Below are 22,838 nucleotides of genomic sequence, written 5' to 3'. Positions count from 1 at the left end.
GTAGCTGTTTGATGCTCTTTTGGGGGATTCCTGTCAGAAGACCATTACAATAGTCCAGTCTGCTGGAGATAAAAGCATGGACCAGTTTCTCCTGGTCTTTCTGAGCCATTAAACCTTTCACTCTGGAGATGTTCTTTAGGTGGTAGAAGGCTGTTTTTGTGATAGATTTGATCTGATGCTGAATGTAAGATCTGAGTCAATCAGAACACCAAGGTTTTTGACTTGGTCTTTAGCTTTTAAAGATCCAGACTCAGATACTTGCTGACAGCAGTCCTCTTTTCATTGTTACCAAAGACAATCACCTCCATATTGTCATGGTTTAGTTGAAGGAAGTTTTCACTCATCCATCAGTTTACTTTTTCTAAACAGTCACACAACACCTCAATGGGACCATAGTCATCTGGGTTCAGTGATAGATATAGTTGTGTGTCATCTGCATAGCTCTGATAATCAACCTTACAGTTCTGTAAAATTTGTCCTAAAGGAAGCATGTAAAGGTTAAACAGAAGAGGTCCAAGAACAGATCCCTGAGGAACCCCACAGGACATTGGTAATCTGTCAGATTCAAAGTTTCCAATGCTTACAAAATAGCTTCGCTCCTCCAAGTATGACTTAAACCATTGCATTACTTTTCCATTTAGTCCAACCCATGTTTGCAATCTGTGTAACAAAATTGTATGATCTACAGTGTCAAATGCAGACTTAGATCCAATAGAATGAGAACAGATACTTTTCCTGAATCAGTGTTCAACCTTATGTCATTGATCACTTTGATCAGATCAGTTTCTGTGCTGTGATGAGAACCAAAACCTGACTGAAATTTATCAAATATTTTGTTGAATGTTAAGAATTGACTCAGTTGGTTGAAGACCACCTTCTCAATGATCTTGGCCATGAATGGAAGGTTGCTGATTGGTCTATAGTTAGCCAGTATAGAGGCATCCAGTGTTCTCTTTTTAACAGAGGTTTAACAGCAGCTACTTTCAGGGATTTTGGTACGGTGCCTGATTGGAATGATCAGTTAATTATCTGACACTAATCAGTGATAAATGACTTTACAACAGTTTTAAAGAAGTTTGAGGGTTTTGTGTCAAGGCAACACGTTGATGGATTCAGCTGCTGAACAGTTTCCTCTATTGTTTTTGGGTTCACTGTAATAAACTCTAACATTGTAGTTGACTCCTCCCTCAGTGGTTGAAGCTATTCAAGCTTTTTGTGATTTTGCTGGTTTGTTCTGATGTTTGACCTTATTGATTGTATTTTTTCATTGAAATATACAGCAAATTCATTGCATTTTCCAGCTGACAGTAATTCAGGGGCTATCTGATCTGATCTGGGGGGTTGTGAGCTTTTCAATTACAGAAAACAACGTGCGAGAGTTGTTGACATTTTTGGCAATAATTTCAGAAAAGTATTGCTGCCTTGCTTTGAACAAGCCATCGTTGAATTTTCGCAGACTTATTTTGTACAGTTCTAGATGAATTTGGAGTTTTGTTGATCTCCATTTACGCTCAGCTCTTCTACAGTCAGATTTCAAATTCTGCATTATCTCAGTCCTCCTCCAAGGTGTTTTCTGTGTGTTTGGTTTTCTCTTAGTTTTGATTGGAGCCACCACATCTATGACATTACAGACGTTTCTATTATACTCATCCAGAAGATCATCAACTGTCTCAGCACTCAATGTTGGTGTCATTGCTATGGCTTCCATAAACTGTGCACTTGTGTTGTCATTTATGTACCTTTTCTTTAAACACACATAACTAGGGGGAACAGATGTTACAGTCTCTAGGTCAAAAAAGACACAGAAATGATCAGATAGAGCTAAGTCTCTTACATCAACAGCAGAGATATCAACACCTTTAGAGATAACCAGATCCAAAGTGTGACCTTGAGTGTGTGTCGGACCAGTCACATGTTGTGTAAGACCAAAAGTATCCATTAAAGCATACAGTTCTTTGGCAGTATTGTCCATGTTATTGTCTACATGAATATTTAAGTCACCTGTTATTATTAAAAAGTTGTATTCAGTGCATACAACTGACAGCAGTTCAGCAAACTCATCCATGAATTCTCCAGAATATTTTGGGGGTCTATAAATGACTAAAAACAGAACTCTTGAATCACCCTTCAGTAAGAATGACAAATATTCAAAGGAGATAAAATCACCAAATGTTATTTCTTTGCACTGAAATATTGATTTAAAAATGGCAGCAACTCCACCACCTTTCCTGTAAGTACGACACTTATTGAAATAAATAAAGTCTTGTGGTGAACTTTCATTGAGAATAGTATTACTGATACCATCATTCAACCATGTTTCATTAAGAAATAAAAAGTCCAAGTGATGTGTTAAAATAATATCATTAATTAGTAGTGACTTGTTAACAAGAGATCTAACATTAAGAAGAGCTAATTTTAAAGACTTTACTGGAGACACTGGTGGACTTTTTGGATGACATGTTATAGGAGTCACATTTTTATCTCTATTAAGCTTTTTGCTTTTCTTTAATTTAACAGTTTTACCTGTGTTACCTGTCACCACAGGAATTAAAGAAGCTGCATTAACTCCATAGGGCCCTGACTTTTTCTGGTTGTTCCTAAACATAGAGCTATTGCAGTCTAGACCCAGCACACATCAGACCTGTGTCGCTCTAAGATGAACACAGCTGGCCTGAGGAGAAGAGTGATCCTGAGCCTGGTATCGTCGAGGAGGGATGGGTGGTGCAGATTGACCATGGTGGGGTAAAGGGTGGGGTGTCAGTCTTGTGCCAGCCAGAACCAGCTCGTTCATCTGGGCAGTTAAATCCAAGAAGGCAGGGGTAGGAGAGAAGCTGGATGAGGTGGAAGTAGGTGAATTTTGGGGTGAAGCAGGTGGGTCCTGAGATGTGGGGGTTGGGTTGACCTCTTCATTTTGGTGATTTTTATTTCTTGCTGGAAGCTCATTGACTCCATGTTCTTTCCTTGTTGTTTTGTTCTCCGATGGTACATGTTGTCCTCTGTCTTTATCAGAACTGATAGCAGTGTGACTGGTGAAGTAAAACAAGTTGGATGTGAAGAGTTTTACTCCAGCCTTGTTTAGACACAGTCCATCTGCTCTAAAAAGATGACGACGTTCCCAAAAAATAGGAAAATTTTCTATAAAATTTAGTGAAAGGGCAGCACAAGCCGAAGACAGAAATTTATTCAAAGAGTAAATCCTTGAGAATTTCAGATCTCCTTTGCGGACTGGAGGTATCGGGCCACTGATGAACACTTTAGGCTGTAAACAGCTCACAGTTTTTAGCAGATGGGTGAAATCCTGCTTTAACACCTCAGACTCCTCCTTGGCTAAATCATTTAACCCAAAATGAATCACAACATTTTTCAAATGTGGGTAATCTGCAACAATATGCAAGATTTTGTCAGCCAGGTCTGATACTGTGTCATTAGGTAAACAGATCACTTTCACGTTGCTGCTAAACATCTTCTGAGCATCTTTAACAGAAACGTCTCCCACTATCAGTGTGTGAGGTTGTTGCTTTGGCCTACCATGTCGCTTTTGTTTTCCTGAAGCACTTTCAGTCTTCACAGTTCCAGAAGGTTGTGTGTTGACCTCATTAGAGCAAATCCTTGGTCATTCAGCAGTGGGGCGAATCGATTACCCAGTTCTACATGAAACTGGGTTTGTGACTTGGTGATACTCCTGCCTTTAGCAGATGTCCACTTTTGTGCCTGGGCAGACAAGGGAGTTGATGTTGAGGCTGCAGTCTGAGAAGGGAGTGCAGGCCAGTCCGTCTCATTATTGATATCAGGGCGCTTTGCTCGGCCCGTTAGCCTTTGAAGTGGATATGACTTTTTCTTAGGCTTAGCTCCCAGAGTATTCCAGGGAGGACTCACACCTGTTGGCTTATCAACGGGAACAGGATCCTCCCTAGGCCTGATAGCTTTGTTAGCACGGGCTGGTAGCGAGTTAGCTTTATCCACTCCGCGGTTTTGAAACAGAGGCACAGTCGTATCATTATCATATCCACAGTGTCCATTAACCTCAATGTTTACTTGTATTCCTCACACTGTAGTCTCCAGTTCAGTAATCTTTTGGAGAAGACTGCTGTATTCTGTTGTGGAAAGAGCCATTCTTCTGCTAGTTAGCTTGCTACTTGTAGCTAGCTAGCTTGCTACTTAGCTTTCCAGTTGAGCCAGCAAATAAAAAAGCAGTAGATGGTTACCTCAGAGCCAGAGTCAGATGGTAAATGATAGAGTTTGATGTTGAGGTATCGTATCATTTCTCAGAAGAAAAAGTTAATGTTTAGTAAATAAATTCCTCTGTGAGCTCAGCTCTGCTCTTTAGCTGCTGTCAGCTCAGCTGCCGGAAGTTGGAAGTTGGAAGTTCTTCTCTTTAACACACAAAGAGAAGAAAAATATAGATTTTTAAAGCCCCATATATTTTCACTAATCTCTTTAGGACGTTTTAAAAAAAAATATGATTTTACTATTTTTGTAAGGACCATCAAAAGAAAAAAGAAAATTCCCTCCACTTACTTTAAAGTAACATATCTGCATCATTTTTTTCTGAACTGCAACATGTTAATAAAGAATCTGAAAAGGGTTTTTATATCAATCTTGTGAAACAACTAAAAAAATACTAGTTTACTGGTTAAAACATGATAATAATAAAGTTTCCTTGTATTCTTTAAAGAAGTAATAGAGAAAATAAAATAAAGGGAATTTTGGTTTTAAAACAGCACAAACAGTGATTTACCTCCATGTTTCCCTTTGTTTTCACCTCTGACCAAACCTGGTTTCATATATTATCTATTATCTCAGTTAGGACCAGGGTTTTGGTCCTAACTTGTCCAAAGGTCCTAAGTAGAAAGGTGCTTTTACTGCTCGAGGTCCTCGGAAGGGTTGTAATGTAACAAAACACACACACACACACACACACACACACACACACACACACACACACACACACACACACACACACACACACACACACACACACACACACACACACACACACACACACACACACACACACACACACACACACACACACAAAATCTTTATTCTAAACCTTAATTTTAAAGGCAAGGCAAAGGTATTTGTATAGTGCATTTCATACACAAGGCAACTCAAAAACAGCTTAAAAAATATAATCATCAAAACAAACACATGACATCATCATCATGACCATAAATCTCTCTCAATCATACACAGTAGAGAAAAAAAGTTCCTTTAACTTTGATTTAAAAATGTTCACATGTGATGCTGACTTCAGCTCTGCTGCAGTTTGTTCCACTTCTTTGCAGCATAACAACTAAAAGCATCATCACCATGTTTACTGTGAGCTCTGGGCTCCACTATCTGACCTGTGTCCATAGATCTCAAAGACCTGCTGGGTTCATACCTGACTAACATCTCACTGATGTATTCTGGACCAAACCCATTCACACATTTATAACCAGCAGCAGAACTTTACAGTCTCCTCTGAGGCTGACTGGGAGCCAGTGTAATGTGTTCTGACCTCTTTGTTCTGGTTCAGACCTGAGCTGCAGCGTTCTGAACCAGCTGTAGATGTTTGATGAAGACCATTACAATAGTCCAGTCTGCTGGAGATAAAAGCATGGACCAGTTTCTCCTGATCTTTCTGAGTCATTAAACCTTTCACTCTGGAGATGTTCTTTAGGTGGTAGAAGATGTTTTTGTGATAGATTTGATCTGATGCTGAATGTCAGATCTGAGTCAATCAGAACACTAAGGTTTTTGACTTGGTCTTTATCTTCTAAAGATCCAGACTCAGATACTTGCTGACAGCAGTCCTCTTTTCCTTGTTACCAAAGACAATCACCTCCATCTTGTCATGGTTTAACACCTCAATGGGACCATAGTCATCTGGGTTCAGTGATAGATATAGTTGTGTGTCATCTGCGTAGCTCTGATAATCAACCTTACAGTTGTGTAAAATGTGTCCTAAAGGAAGCATGTAAAGGTTAAACAGAAGAGGTCCAAGAACAGATCCCTGAGGAACCCCACAGGACATTGGTAATCTGTCAGATTCAAAGTTTACAATGCTTACAAAATAGCTTTGATCCTCCAAGTAGAACTTAAACCATTACTTTTCCATTTAGTCCAACCCATGTTTACAATCTGTGTAACAACATTGTATGATCTACAGTGTCAAATGCAGACTTAGATCCAATAGAGTGAGAACAGATACTTTTCCTGAATCAGTGTTCAACCTTATGTCATTGATCACTTTGATCAGATCAGTTTCTGTGATGTGATGAGAACCAAAACCTGACTGAAATTTATCAAATATTTTGTTGAATGTTAAGAATTGACTCAGTTGGTTGAAGACCACCTTCTCAATGATCTTGGCCATGAATGGAAGGTTCTGATTGGTCTATAGTTAGCCAGTATAGAGGCATCCAGTGTTCTCTTTTTTAACAGAGGTTTAACAGCAGCTACTTTCAGGGGTTTTGGTACGGTGCCTGATTGGAATGATCAGTTAATTATCTGACACTAATCAGTGATAAATGACTTTACAACAGTTTTAAAGAAGTTTGAGGGTTTTGTGTCAAGGCAACACGTTGATGGATTCAGCTGCTGAACAGTCTCTATTGTTTTTGGGTTCACTGTAATAAACTCTAACATTGTAGTTGACTCCTCCCTCAGTGGTTGAAGCTGTTCAAGCTTTTTGTGATTTTGCTGGTTTGTTCTGATGTTTGACCTTATTGATTGTATTTTTTCAATGAAATATACAGCAAATTCATTATATTTTCCAGCTGACAGTAATTCAGGGGCTATCTGATCTGATCTGGGGGGTTGTGAGCTTTTCAATTACAGAAAACAACGTGCGAGAATTGTTGACATTTTTAGAAATAATTTCAGAAAAGTTTTGCTGCCTTGCTTTGTAGCCACTTGTGGCTCCTGAGCAATATTTTAAAAAAATATTGAATTAGAGCTTTTTTTTTAATTTTTTACAAAGGTTATTAATGATTATTGACAAACAAAATCACAATATTCATCTCCAGTATTATTTACTTTAATATAATATTGTTTTATTTTATATTATTTAAATGTTTATGTTTATATTATTTCCATATGTTTGTGTATAAATTATTTAAGGTAATATTGTGTTCAATTTGGCCCTGAAAAAAGTGTTTACGATTTCATTTTTTCTTTTTTAAAGTTTAAACAAAAATACAGAGTCTCTGATAAAACCCAACCAATACCAACCCTAGTCAGCACCAGTGTTGGGAACGTTACTTTAAAAAAGTAATTAATTATAATTATTACTCACTACTTGTTCTAAAAAGTAACTGAGTTAGGAACTGATTTACTCTATAATAAAAGTAACTCATTACCAAGGAAAGTAACTATTTACTGTTAAAAAAAAAAAAAAAAGTTGATATTTGTCAAATAATTCATATTTTTTAGATGTGTGTAGTTGGGTTAATGTGTAAACCCTAACCCTAACCCATGTGTAAAAACACTGGCTCTGATTGGCTATCATGACACATGACGTCGCCTTAGCCAATCATAATCTCTCACCTACTCCTCACTACAGCTGTGTATGAAGCCAGAGGTGTTTTCAGTAACGTTCAGTAACGATAACGTCGTTGTAACGGCATAAAAAGTAAGTAGTTAGATTACTCACTACTTGTTCTAAAAAGTAACTGAGTTAGGAACTGATTTACTCTATAATAAAAGTATTTCATTACCAAGGAAAGTAACTATTTACTGTTAAAAAAAAACTGAAAAAACAAGCGCCGTTACCTAACGCAGTTATTTTAAACGCCGTTATTCCAAACACTGCTCAGCACTCAATGTTGGTGTCATTGCTATGGCTTCCATCAACTTGTTACGAGCCCCTCTAGGATGTGATGTCAAGGCTTGAGGGGCCACAACATAAACAAGACGCCACAGAGAAATCAAAGGTTATTAAAAGTATCAACAGAACAAACTAAAGGGACTGGAGACCCTGGCCAAACTGAACAAAAGTAGGGAGGACACTGGGCCAACCCTATACAGGGCCGTCGTCCCAGCGTCCACCCTCTAAACTACAGAAACATACAAAACACTAAACTACAGAAACATGAACACAGGATTACCAGAAATCTCCAGTCCAAACTAAAATAACAAACTTACAAAACTGTCCAGTGAGGAGCTGAAGAACTCTCCCTACGTCTGCTGCTGGTCAGTTGTTGTGCCTCCCTCTCTCTGGTCCTCTCAGCCCTTTATAAGCTCCTCCTCCCTGTCCTACCTGATTACTGATGTGAGCCAGGTGTGTTAGGAGAGGAGAGGAAGGACAGGATGAGAGACCATGAGGCACCAGCCGTAACAAACTGTACACTTGTGTTGTCATTTATGTACCTTTTCTTTAAACACACATAACTAGGGGGAACAGATGTTACAGTCTCTAGGTCAAAAAAGACACAGAAATGATCAGATAGAGCTAAGTCTCTTACATCAACAGCAGAGATATCAACACCTTTAGAGATAACCAGATCCAAAGTGTGACCTTGAGTGTGTGTCGGACCAGTCACATGTTGTGTAAGACCAAAAGTATCCATTAAAGCATACAGTTCTTTGGCAGTATTGTCCATGTTATTGTCTACATGAATATTTAAGTCACCTGTTATTATTAAAAAGTTGTATTCAGTGCATACAACTGACAGCAGTTCAGCAAACTCATCCATGAATTCTCCAGAATATTTTGGGGGTCTATAAACGACTAAAAACAGAACTCTTGAATCACCCTTCAGTAAGAATGACATATATTCAAAGGAGATAAAATCACCAAATGTTATTTCTTTGCACTGAAATATTGATTTAAAAATTCACCACCTTTCCTGTAAGTACGACACTTATTTAAATAAATAAAGTCTTAATGTAAAGTGATGGAAAAGCAGAAATCGAAAAGTCTTTGTGTGTAAAAAAAACAAAACAAATGCTCACAATGAACATAAAAACATCCACCCACAACATTATTAACATTAAATATTAATATATACTGTAAAACACAAATATATAAACTTCATTAGTATTCCAAAAAGATTTGTCTGAAACTGTTGAAATACAAACACTAACAAGAGGCTAATACTAATACTAGGGTAATGTTAACGCTACACTAATGCTAAAGTAAGACTAATGCTAGACTTATGCTAAGCTAATGCTAATGCTAGGCTACTGTTAATGCTAAGCCAATGCAATGTGACGCGGGTCAGCATCTACATCTCACTTGCGTTTTCTTCAGGAAATGCAATTACAGTATACTAGTTACTATTGAATTTATACTGAAAAATAAAAATAAAATAACTAAAGAGAGGATGGTTGAGAGAGCAGAGGTAAGGGAATCACATTGACCAGTGGATAGAATCACCAGTAGAGAACAAATCAGAGCCGGGCTGGGGGCGGGGCAAATGACCGGGCCCTTTAAACCCAAATAATAAAGCTCATGGTAACATCATTTTACAACATACACACACCTATAACAGAGGGGCGTACAAGCTTCAGCACCACGGAGAGCAACTATGTCATCATGAAGTCCATCAAATGACATATAACAAAACAACAGAACAATAAAAACATTAGGATGGTCACTAACTCACATTCAAAACATCTCAGCAAAACAGATAGCGAGCGCTTTATTTTGACACTCACTTTAATCATTTCAGCTCAGAGCCTGTATCAGTAGATATAAAGTTTAGTAAAACTAACACTATTTAATATGAAGTACTATAGACATATTCACCACTATATGAATCAGAATTAGAAAAGTTTATTTTACCAAGTACAGTTTAAAAAACACAGGAAACTTGACTCGGTAGTCGGTGCGTAAAACAGAAAAAATAAAACACAAGCCAGTAACAGTAATGTAAGGATGTGGTGGCAGGGGGGGGGGGTCAGTGGGTGACTTGGGGTGTGTTCATGTGGATGGTGGCAGAGGGAAAGAAGATGTTTTTGTGTCTGGATGTTCTCGTCCTGATGGACCTAAACCTCCTTCCAGAGGAGAGATTGAAACAGTTTGTGACCAGGTCAGCCACAATCTTTCCTGCACGCCCTCAGAATCCTGGAGGGGTTCAGGTCCTGGAGGGAGGGCAGATTGCAGCCGATGACCTTCTCTGCAGAGTGGATGATACGCTGCAGTCTGGCCTTGTCCTTGGCCGTAGCTGCAGGTACCAGATGGTGATGGAGGAGCAGAGGATGGACTGGATGATGGAGCTGTAGAAGTTCACCATCATCTTTGTTGGCAGACTGAACTTCTTCAGCTGCTACAGAAAGTACATCCTCTGCTGAGCTTTTTTGATGATGGAGCTGATGTTCAGCTCCACTTGAGGTCCTGAGTGATGATGGTCCCCAGGAAGCAGAAGTACTCTACAGAGCTCACTGTAGAGTCTCCCAGGGTGAGGGGGGTGAGGGGGGCTGGGTTCTTCCTGAAGTCTGCTATCATCTCCACTGTCTTTAAAGCATTGAGCTCCAGGTTGTTCTGGCTGCACCAGGACACCAGCCGGTCTGTCTCCACCTGTAGTCAGACTCGTCTCCATCAGAGATGAGACGATGATGGTCGTGTCGTCTGCAAACTTCAGGAGTTTGACCGACTGGTGAGAGGAGGTGCAGCTGTTGGTGTACAGGGAGAAGAGCAGAGGAGAAAGAACACAGCCCTGAGGAGATCCAGTGCTGATGGTCCAGGAGCAGAGATGGAACTCGTCCACGATGCTCTGTATTTTCCATTTCCTTTGTTCTCTCATTCTCTATGGACATCATGGTAAGTCCACTCAGTCTCTCCTGTCCCACTGTGCTCCTCAACTGGTTTTTAATCAGTTTTAACTTGGAGAATGAGCGGGACAACCTATAGACTCATTTCAATGTGGACAAACATGTGCATACTCTGTGCAGAAACCATGTTGTTTACATATGTGATGCTTGAAAATTTGAAAAATGTTAATGAATGAACGGCTGTTAAAGCTCGTAAATAGTTGGTAGTATGTAGAAAGCCATAGAAAAACCCAGTGTATAAACCAAAGAAAACCTAAAAGTATTAAGTCTTTAGATGTTTATAACTACTTGTTATGAACGGGGATGTGGTCGTCATCCCTGGGCGGGCTACTCTTGGTACTGCTTCTATTCCGGGTCCTTCTGGCTGCACATTTGGCGCGGCTCTGGCCATCTGTTGGGCGTGGGCCTTGGCTCCCCTGCTGGGGTCTCGGGCGGGGGGCTCTCTGGGCCCTCCCCTTGGGGGGCTGGGTGCGGGGGTGTGGGTGGGGCTGCGGGGGTGGATGGTTGGTTTCAGTGGCGGGGTGCATTGGGTGCTCGGCTCCTTGGTGCTTTCCCTGATGTGTATATGGGGGGCGGTGGCTGCCTCTCGGCTTGTGATCTTGGGGGTGTCTGGGGGGGCTGCTTGGCCGTGGGGGGTGGCCTGTGGCTCCCTGGCCCCCACTCTTTCTGCTGGCCTGGCTGCATCTTTGGGCCAGGGGCAGCGCTTGGGTTTACACTAGTGGTTCTTACACATACACTGGTCTATGATGCACTGACATGTCTTAGACTGTAGATAAAACTGGGCTTAACTTTAGACACGTTGATCCTAAATACTCACTCCTTCCCTCTGTCCACAGCCACCACCATTTTACCTAAGCTTCACACTGGTCTTCTGAGCACACAGACCACCCATACCAAAAATTGGTGCTATAATTGCAAACACATTTTGGCCTCTAACGTTCACATTTTAATTCACACCTTCATAAACTTCCTATCCACAAGTTCCCAATTTAGAGTCTAATCTTCTGACATAAGCCACGCCCACTCCCACAGCACATTGCGCTTTGGAAATCACTACACATTAAAAACCTACTTTTTCGAATTCCTCTTTGGGGTTTTGTCCAATCAGCGTGACACTTGGCACGTAGAGTCTTCAGTTGGACCTGATCTAAAGTTGATAAAATAATTTTGCTGTCTCAAAATATGCGTGAATAATTACTGAGTAAAGTTTTTGAAAAGTGCACCAGTAGGTGGTGCTATAATGGGTGCATTTTGGACTTTAACTTTCACACTTTAACACTAGAAGTCCCAGGGATTTCTATATCCCCCCAGAAGTCCCAGAGCAGGGTCAAATGAACTCTAGGACCAAACTGATGACTCTGATGGCTACAATTTGCATCTATTCATTTGTAAATGAATCACCTGAGAATTCAGCAGGGGGGGAGAGCCTGACTCTAACAATGGAAGTCTGGAATGTTAGGGGGAAGTGCCCTGGAAGCTAAAGTCACAATGCCCCGTTTCTTAACTCGTTCTGCTTGATGCTGGGGGAGAACAAACACAGACTACAAACATTGAAAGAAACAGAGTCACTTGAGGGCAAAAAAACATCAGATTTAATGTGTAGTGTAAATGGGGCCTGAGACAAATCCAGTAAAGACATTGTTACTGAGCACTTCACGAACCTGGGTGTGCCTCTCAACAATAAACTGTATAATAAGGGCCATAGTGTAAAATTATATACACTGTTTATTTTTTATTATTATCACAATCCCTTCACAACCTGGTCAAGACACTGATGTGCATCAGAATTTATGTGGTGTGACACTTACTGCCTCATTGACATAACAAAAGCAGCTGAGGACAGACGTTAGCTCAGATCCTTTGGGTCAAACGACCCCTCTCTGAGTTTTATAGGTAAAAAGTTCATTTGACACCTCTGTGGGACTTCTAGTGTTAAATCACATCTTCCAAAACTTCATATCCACCTTTTCACAGCAAATGACACGTTGGCCTGTGTCCTGACGCTCGCCACAAGTCCATCATCCTTTGTGACGTACTTCCACGGGCTCCGCGAAACCTGGGGTCCGAGTCGCGCAGGATGGCTTGGCCCCCTTTCATGACTGCTCTAAATGGCCCATAGGAGTGAACGAGAGAGTGAATGGTTGTCTGTGTCTGTGTTGCCCTGTGATGGACTGGCGCCCTGTCCAGGATGTACCCCCGCCCAGCGCCCTATGAGAGCCGGAGATTGGCACCGGCAGACCCCCGCGACCCTGTTAAACGGGAATAAGTGGGTATGAAGATGGATGGGTGGATGGATGAATTCAAGTATCTTCACTGTTGAATCATCTCAGTCACACATGTTACTGACGGTTTAATAATGTTAAGTTACTGTGTTAGCAGCAGCCTTTTCTGATCACGCTGAGGGGAATCCCATTGTAGCGTCTGAGTTATAGGGGCTCCAACTGGCTCTTGTAGATAAAAACAAACGACTTGTGCTCTTGGAGCACCAGGATGGACACCTCTGTTTAGTTACCTTTCACACACTTTCACATTTCCGTCACACACCAATGCATACCAATGACATCACTCATACACGGCACATCACAACAGAACAGCACCAGCTGCAGCGCTCACACTGGTTCTGATCTCGTTTCAGTATGAGTTATCTATAAAAATGTGGGCGTGGCCATATGTTTTCTCACATTCACACTGATTCAGATGTTCAAAGGATATGCACGTGGATCCAGTCCTATGCACAGATTTAAACATCTGAATTTTTACGAGCTGTCTCTGGATTGAGACGTACACTTTTTTCACACCATTTTTCACGCTTTGTACATGAGGCCCCTGAACTGTAGCTGCAATCTGGATCGGCAGAGGGCGGAACTAATTTTGTGTGTGTGTGTATTAGGTGTATGAAGGCTATGGACAGACTGAGTGTACTGCTGGATGTACAGTGACCATACCTGGAGACTGGAGCGCTGGTAAGAACATGTGTGTGTGTGAGTGTGAGAGTGCGTTAGTGACCTTGGTGTGACCTTGGTGTGAACAGGTCATGTGGGACCTCCATTGCCGTGTAACTGTGTGAAGCTGGTGGATGTTCCTGAGATGAGTTATTACTGTGTGAACAATGAAGGAGAGGTAGGACACACACACACACGCAAACACACATGTACAATACCAACGTGTGTGTGCGTGTGTGTGTGTGTGTGTGTGTCCAGGTGTGTGTGAAAGGCCCTAATGTGTTCCAGGGTTATTTGCAGGACCCAGTGAAGACATCAGAGACCATAGATGCAGATGGTTGGCTCCACACTGGAGACATTGGGAAATGGCTCCCAGTGAGTAATGGGACCCTAACACTATGTTGTTCTGGTTCTGATGGATTCATTGGTAATGGGATCATAACCCTATGTGTTATGGTTCTGATCGTTTCACTGGTAATAAGACCCTAACCTTATGTTGTACTGGTTCTGATGGTTTAACTGGTAATGGGACCCTAACCCTATATTGTTCTGATTCCATAAAGGAGGGTTAACAAACTCTGAGTCTATCCATAAACTCTAGGTCAACATACCCTCCATGGTAAACTCTGTGATTCATTACAGCTGGTATGAAGTGGATCAATCAACCCTGAGTATGTAAACCTTGGGTTACTGACGTGCACGCGCGCGATAAAAAGCCATCATCATTGGATCGAAGATGAGTCGAGCTGCCATGGCAACCACCCGGAAAATAGTGATTTATTCACCGTAATGGGTGAAATAAGTCGGTGTTTGATGAATATGATCCTGTTCTAAAGGTGTGTTCAGTCTTCAGTGATTATAGTGATTAAATCACCTGTAATTAATAACACTTTATGATCACTTCATCACTTTATCTCTTCAGTGACGTGACGAGTGGTGAATAATATGAATAAAATGTGTCTGAGGAGACGTGTCAGCATCATAGGATGTCTGTATAGAGAGTCCTCCTGTTACACTGGATATAAACACAGTGACTGATGCTTCATATCTAATCATTTATATTGATTTTAATGTAATATTATCACCAGAGTCATCTCTACGTCTTAAAAATAAGAAAAGACTGAAGCGAGACACGAACCCGCGACCCATCGCTTTGAAAAGCAGTGTCATTTTTCACTGCGCCATCATAACATTAAAATTAAATGGTCTATAGAGCAAACTGTATTACAATATGAAACAACAATTATCATCTCCTCCTTTATATTATCTACAGGTTTGTATTCAGTGAACTTTACTACAGACGTCAGTAGATGTTTTAATGTAGATCATCCTCTCAGTGTGTTGCGAAGCCGAGCAAACACCCAATCAGACCAGTCAAGTCGAAAATGTAACAGACTTTATTGAGACCAAAAATGAAGGTAGTCGCAGTCCAGGAGCCAACCGTGGAGGCAGCAGGGCAGAGTCTGGAGGTGAATCAACATCTGTGCAGATGAGAGGTAAGTATTAGCAGGTGAAACCCAAGGCTGAAACTTCAGGAGCCAGAAAGTATAAACACTAGGAACTGAGCCAAAAAACAAAGGTACCACGTGGGATAACTGACGATCTGGCGTCGAGTGGAGGAGAAGACCAGGTTATATACTGGAGCCTGTTGGTGGTAATGAGCTGCAGGTGAGTAACGAGCTCCAGCAGCAGTGCCGACTCCTCCCCACCAACAAGGACAGACAGGAACAAGAGGGAGGGGAAAACAGAGGACACAGGAGGGAGGAGCCACCAAATCATGACAGTGTGTTTCACTAAATGCTCTACATCGACAATGTTATAGAGAAAACTACCGTTCGATAAAAAAAACTAAACAAAGTAAAAAAACAAATCAACACAACATTAGTAATGATGTGAACACGTCTGTGGTGTGTGATGTCACTAATGTGTTTCAGAGAAAAGTGTTAAGGTTTATTAAAGTGTTCAGGTGGGCGGAGCCAGGTAGAAACCCAGGGTTTCTTTGATAAAACCTGCCAGTGACCAGGTTTAGTTCACAGACAATGTTACCATGGAAACTCAGAGAAGAACATACCTCATGTTTATGAATGAGATACTCAGAGTTTCCTCATTTGAGCCTGAACATACTCAGAGTTTGAACATAACCTACTTTATGGAATACCAGTCTGTTGTCTTTGGTGCTGTGTGTGTTATGGTCTCCTCAAGGAAAGTACAAAAAGAACAAATGGCTTGAAATAAGAAGACCAGAACATAATTAAGGACATCACACAAAGATTCATTTGAGTGTTTTTAATTAAATAAATCAAAACTCACCAAAAGTGAAAAACTAAAAGGGCCTGGAAGCTCCAGCTGAAACCAACAAAATGCAGTGGGAGGCAGGCCAACCCCTATAGGGCCGTTGAAGCTGTGCCCCCTCCCTAAATTAGAAAACTGGGATTAAACTAAATATATAAACGAAAACATTGACTACCGGTCACTCCCAGGCCAAGCTAAAATAATAAACTAAATAAATACAACAAAATGAAGCATGTGCTCAGCCCAGCCCTGCATCCTCTCCAGGCCTTAAATAGCCAGCAGACTCCCTCCTTCAGCCAATCAAGTAGGTGCTCTTGATGAGGTACCTGCTCAAAGAGAAAAGATTTAGGGGAGAATGTCATGGCCCCACACAACAGTGTGTATGTGTGCGTGTGTGTGCGTGTGTGTGCGTGTGTGTGTGTGTAGAATGGAACTCTGCAGATCGTGGACAGGAAGAAGCACATCTTTAAGATGTCTCAGGGAGAGTACATCGCTCCTGAGAAGGTGGAGAACGTGTACGTCCGCAGTGAAGCAGTATCTCAGGTGTTTGTGCATGGAGACAGTCTGCAGGTGAGTGTCACTGAGGGGGCGGGGCTAACACCAGGTGTAGGAGGAGTTCTCCAGGAATGATGCTGGAGAAGGAAGTTGATGAGAGGAAAGTTAGTGATATGTTCAGGTTCAGCTGTTTTTAAAAGGTCTGATTATTACTGCAGTCATTAGGAAACAGATGGGAGGACTAAGCTAACTAAGCTATTTATGCTAACTAAGATTTATTTATTTCTTATTTTTTTTATTTATTCAGTTCATTTCCGACATGGTTGCAATCACAGAAATTCACTTTGACATTCAGAGCAAAATCACATCATCGTTTTTTTTTTTTTTTTTGTCTTTTTTTCATGTCGGGAAAAAAGCATTTTGCTTATCTAGATCCGTCCCCTGATTTGAACACAGATAATTTTACATCAAACCTCGTTTCTTCCCTTGTCAAACATTCTTATCTTCTTCATACCATAATTTCATCTTTTCATTAACGTTTTTTTTTTTTTGTCCTTTTTTATGTGATGTGTTCTCGTCTGCAGTCATTGTTCCTGTTGTTACTCCTCCTCACTGTCCTTTTTCTCCGTATCTCCTCGAGCTTTCTTTTCCAGTCATTGTTTACCTTCCTCCAACTTTCCAAACGAAAAGTTCTTCTTTCGAAGTACCTTCATATCCTCTGAAAGTCGCCTCAGCATACGATCCATCAGAAAGGCACATGCACATACACATACCCCCATCATTAGCAGGCCAAAGATCATGACCCCTAGCAGATAGATGTTCTCCACATCTTCCACTGTCAACAGGGAGAGACAGAGCATCTGGCTTCTCCCTCGTGCATCCATGACATATCCACTTGGGTATGTGTCCTTTGGACACGCTGGTTTGTGCTGCAGTGATCGCCTCGTCGTGAAGATTGAGTCGATGGCGCTCAATGACCAGTTGATGAGTTCCATGTTGTCGCTGTAGAGTTCGATGAAGAGTTGACTTGGGACCTGTATGTGTGTAGAAATATCCTCTGTGTTTTCTCCTTAAATCTTGTCAGATTTACGGATTGTTGTGTCTCTGCATCAAGGTTATTCCAGAGATTCATGGCTCTATACACAGTACTATGTTTCCCAACGTTAGATTTGACCCTGTCTAGTCTAAACACATTATTATGTCTGAAGTCGTAGGAATTTTGATTGTGTGTGAAACGTTTTTGTATCTGATGTGGTAGTTTTTTAGATGAAGCCCTAAATGCGTGTATTTGTGTGTTGTAGTGTATTATTTCTTGCAGTTTTAGGTATTTTGCCTTCTCAAATAATTCGTTTGTGTGCGTGTTGTGTGGTGCTTTATGTAAAATTCTTATAGCTTTTTTTTGTAGTTTAAATAGTGGTTCAAGATACATTTTGTAGTTATTACCCCATATTTCGGAGCAGTAATTTAAATGCGATGCTATGAGTGAAGAATAGATTGTTTTAAGTGATTTGGTTTGTAGGATTTGTTGAAGCTTCCATAGGATGTAACTGCTTTTGGCAACTTTGTTTTTGACTATTTGTATATGTTTTTTCCAGGTCAGCTTGTCGTCCATCCACACTCCTAGTGCCCTATATTCTTTTACTTCTTCTATTATTTCCATGTTTAGTTTCAGTCTTATATCTCCTATTATTTTGTTTTACTGACGTTTAGGGCTAGTTTATTTACATCTAACCATGTCTGAATTTTTAATAGTTCTTCATTTGTTGACTCTATTAGAGTGTTAATGTCTTTGCCTGTGCATAGAATGGTTGTATCGTCTGCAAACAACGTTAGTTTGAGACAATTTGTGACTTTGAAAATGTTGTTTATGTATAAAATGAACAGTTTTGGCCCTAAAATTGAACCCTGTGGAACACCACATTGTATGGTTTGGCATTTTGATGTGTGTTCTTCAAAGTCAACATATTGTTTCCTATTTGTCATATAGCTTTTAATCCATTTTAAGGCATTGTGCTTTATTCCGTAATTTTGAAGTTTTTCTTCTAGAATATCATGATTAATTGTGTCAAAGGCTTTTTTTAGGTTCAGAAAAATTCCGAATACAAATAGTTTTTTTTCTAATGCTTCTCTTATATTCTCCGTGATGTCAATTATAGCCATTGCTGTTGAACGTCCTTTTCTAAACCCATATTGTCCTTCATGTAGTATATTATTGTCTTCTATAAATTTGTCTAGTCTTTTCATGAAGAGTTTTTCCAGAATTTTTGATAATTGTGGTAATATTGATATAGGTCGATAATTAGTGAAATTACATTTTTATCCACTCTTGTAAATCGGTCTGATTTTGCAATTTAAATTTTTTCTGGGAAAACACCATTCTTAAATGAGAGATTACTTATATGTGTTAGTGGCAGGGTTATTTCAGCTGTTATGGTTTTTATTAGACTCATAGTTAGATTATTAACGTCTCTGGATTTTTTTGAGGTACAGGTAGTGATTATTCTATCCATCTCTGCTTCTGTTACTTCTTCAAGTATGAAATACTTATCAATGTCTTTCTTCTCATTGTCAAAATGGTTCCATTTAAGTGCTGGGTGTTAATTAATCCCTTTCTCCATGTTTTTTCCAGTATTTATGAAAAAACTGTTGAGTTCTTGTGCTATTTTGTTTTTATTGTATTCTTTTACATTGCTTATTATAAACAACCGCCACCTTAACGTGGTGGAGGGGTTTGAGTACCCTAATGATCCTGGGAGCTATGTTGTCGGGGGCTTAATGTCCCTGGTAGGGTCTCCCAAGGCAAACAGGTCCCAGGTGACGGGTCCGACTAAGAGCGGTTCAATAGCCATATATGAAAGATAAAAATCAAAGGCAGTTCATGTCGCCCGGATTGGCGCTACCGGGGCCCCACCTTGGAGCCAGGCCCGGGGGTTGGGGCTCGAGTGCGAGCGCCTGGTGCCGGGTGCCCCGGCCGGGCAGAGCCCGAAAGGACAACGTGGGCCCGCCCTCCCGTAGGCCCACCACCCGCAGGAGGGATCATATGAGGCCGGTGCAGTGTGGATCGGGCAGTCGTCCAGGGCGGGGGCCTTGGCGATCTGATCCCCGGCTACAGAAGCTAGCGTTAGGGACGTGGAATGTCACCTCTCTGGCGGGGAAGGAGCCTGAGCTTGTGTGCGAGGTGGAGAAGTTCGGACTAGATATAGTCGGTCTCACCTCGACACATAACAAGGGCTCTGGAACCAGCCTTCTCGACAGGGGTTGGACTCTCTTCTACTCTGGAGTCGCCAATGGTGAGAGGCGCCGGGCCGGGGTGGCTATACTTCTTGCCCCCCGACTTAGTGCCTGTACGTTGGAGTTTACCCCGGTAGACGAGAGGGTAGCCTCTCTCCGCCTTCGGGTGGGGGGATGGATCATGACTGTTGTTTGTGCCTATGGGCCAAACAGCAGCTCGGAGTATCCACCCTTCTTGGATTCCTTAGAGGGAGTACTGGAGAGTCCTCCTTCTGGGGATTCCCTCGTTCTGCTGGGGGACTTCAACGCTCACGTTGGCAGCGACAGTGAGACCTGGAGGGGCGTGATTGGGAGGAACGGCCCCCCTGATCGGAACCCGAGCGGTGTTTTGTTGTTGGACTTCTGTGCTCGCCACAGATTGTCCATAACAAACACCATGTTCAAGCATAAGGGTGTCCATATGTGCACTTGGCACCAGGACACCCTAGGCCGCAGTTCGATGATCGACTTCGTAGTCGTGTCATCCAAACGTATAGTGAGGGTCTGCTGGGAATGCCTGGCAGAGTCTCCCGTCAGAAGGAGCTTCAACTCCCACCTCCGGGAAAACTTCAACCATGTCTCGGAGGAGGCAGGGGACATTGAGTCCGAGTGGGCCATGTTCCGTGCCTCTGTTGCGGAGGCGGCTGATCGGTGCTGTGGCCGCAAGGTAGTCGGTGCCTGTCGTGGCGGCAATACCCGAACCCGTTGGTGGACACCGGGGGTGAGGGATGCCGTCAAGCTGAAGAAGGAGTCCTACCGGGCCTTTTTGGCCTGTGGGACTCCGGAGGCAGCAGACAGGTACCGACGGGCCAAGCGGAGTGCAGCCACGGCGGTTGCCGAGGCAAAAGCCCGGACATGGGAGGAGTTTGGTGAGGCCATGGAGAACGACTTCCGGACGGCTTCGAAGAGATTCTGGACCACTATCCAGCGTCTCAGGAGGGGGAAGCAGTGCACCGTCAACACTATGTATGGTGCGGATGGTGCGCTGCTGACCTCGACTCGAGACGTTGTGGATCGGTGGGGGGAATACTTCGAAGACCTCCTCAATCAGAAGCAGGGCCCAGGGACCCGAGAGTGGGCTCTCCTATCTCTGGGGCTGAGGTTGCCGAGGTGGTTAAAAAGCTCCTCGGTGGCAGGGCTCCGGGGGTGGATGAGATCCGCCCGGAGTTCCTCAAGGCCCTGGATGTTGTGGGGCTGTCATGGCTGACACGACTCTGCGACATCGCATGGACATCGGGGGCAGTGCCTCTGGATTGGCAGACCGGGGTGGTGGTCCCCCTTTTTAAGAAGGGGGACCGGAGGGTGTGTTCCAATTATAGAGGGATCACACTCCTCAGCCTCCCCGGTAAGGTCTATTCAGGGGTACTGGAGAGGAGGGTCCACCGGATAGTTGAACCTCGGATTCAGGAGGAGCAATGTGGTTTTCGTCCTGGCCGTGGAACTGTGGACCAGCTCTACACCCTCAGCAGGGTCCTTTAGGGGTCATGGGAATTTGCCCAACCAGTCCACATGTGTTTTGTGGACCTGGAAAAGGCATTTGACCGTGTCCCTCGGGGATTCCTGTGGGGGGTCCTCCAGGAGTATGGGGTATCGAACCTCCTGATAGGAGCTGTTCGTTCCCTGTATGACCGGAGTCAGAGTCTGGTCCGCATTGCCGGCAGTAAGTCGAAATCGTTTCCGGTGAGGGTTGGACTCCGCCAGGGCTGCCCTTTGTCACCGATTCTGTTCATAACTTTTATGGACAGAATTTCTAGACGCAGTCAGGGCGTTGAGGGGGTCCGGTTCGGGGGCCTCAGTATTGCATCACTGCTTTTTGCAGATGATGTGGTCCTGTTGGCTCCAACATACCGTGACCTTCAACTCTCACTGGATCGGTTCGCAGCCGAGTGTGAAGCGGCCGGAATGAGAATCAGCACCTCCAAATCCGAGTCCATGGTTCTCGACCGGAAAAAGGTGGAGTGCCTTCTCCGGGTTGGAGATGAGGTTCTGCCCCAGGTGGAGGAGTTCAAGTACCTCGGGGTCTTGTTCACGAGTGAGGGAAGGATGGAGCGAGAGATCGACAGGCGGATTGGTGCGGCGTCTGCAGTGATGCAGAGTCTGCACCAGTCCGTCATTGTGAAAAGGGAGCTGAGCCAAAAAGCAAAGCTCTCGATTTACAGGTCGGTCTACGTTCCAACCCTCACCTATGGTCATGAACTTTGGGTCATGACCGAAAGAACAAGATCACGGGTACAAGCGGCCGAAATGAGTTTCCTCCGTAGGGTGGCTGGGCTCTCCCTTAGAGATAGAGTGAGAAGCTCAGTCATTCGGGAGGGGCTCAAAGTAGAGTCGCTGCTCCTCCGCATCGAGAAGAGCCAGATGAGGTGCCTCGGGCACCTAATTAGGATGTACCTCCGGAAGGAGGCCCCGGGGAAGACCCAGGACACGCTGGAGAGACTATGTCTCTCGGCTGGCCTGGGAACGTCTCGGGGTCCCCCCGGAAGAGCTGGAGGAAGTGGCCGGGGAGAGGGAAGTCTGGGCCTCCCTACTGAGGATGCTGCCCCCGCGACCCAGAAACGGCTAAGCGGGAGAAGATGGATGGATGGATGGATGGATGTTTATTATAAAGTGGTCTGCATTTTTTTTCTTTGCTTTTGCGCATGGTTATGGTGTTTATAATTTCCCACAATTTTTTGTTTTTGTTTTTATTCTCTTTTAATTGTTTTTCATAATATTCTCTTTTTTATCTCTTAGTAAATTATTGACTTTTTTTCTGTATTTTTTATAAAGTACTTCTGCTTTCAATGTTTTTTCTATTATATATTTTTTATATAATATGTTTTTCTTTTTGCATACGTTGGCTATTTTCTTATTAATCCATGGTACGTTGTTTGTTTTACTTTTGGTTGTTATTTGTTTCAAAGGGCAGCATTTATCGTATATTGTCGTTATTGTGTCTGTAAATGTGTCATATGCTACGTTCACTTCTTCTTCATTGAAAACACTCTCCCACGTCTCTCTTTTTATCTGTTGTTTAAAGTTTTCTAGTTGTTTTTCTCCTTCCAGTCTTCTGTATGTCTGTGTGTTATGATTTTCAAG

The 22,838-nt window shown here is 42.6% G+C and overlaps 1 protein-coding gene across 1 annotated transcript in view; it reads left to right on the top strand.

Annotated features, from left to right (window-relative positions):
- The window catches only part of LOC114471523 (long-chain-fatty-acid--CoA ligase 1-like), a 53,482-nt gene that overhangs the window by 19,070 nt on the left and 11,574 nt on the right, over nt 1–22,838 (top strand). The window contains exons 5-8 of the mRNA XM_028460363.1: nt 13,652–13,724; nt 13,793–13,881; nt 13,962–14,078; nt 16,422–16,565. Coding sequence (XP_028316164.1) covers nt 13,652–13,724; nt 13,793–13,881; nt 13,962–14,078; nt 16,422–16,565 — 423 coding nt within the window. The remainder of the gene's footprint in view (nt 1–13,651; nt 13,725–13,792; nt 13,882–13,961; nt 14,079–16,421; nt 16,566–22,838) is intronic.

This window comes from Gouania willdenowi, chromosome 10, assembly GCF_900634775.1.
Source record: "Gouania willdenowi chromosome 10, fGouWil2.1, whole genome shotgun sequence".
Taxonomy (NCBI): domain Eukaryota; kingdom Metazoa; phylum Chordata; class Actinopteri; order Blenniiformes; family Gobiesocidae; genus Gouania; species Gouania willdenowi.
The sequence above is the reverse complement of the archived record's forward strand: the minus strand, read 5'-3'. Positions and strand labels throughout refer to the sequence as shown.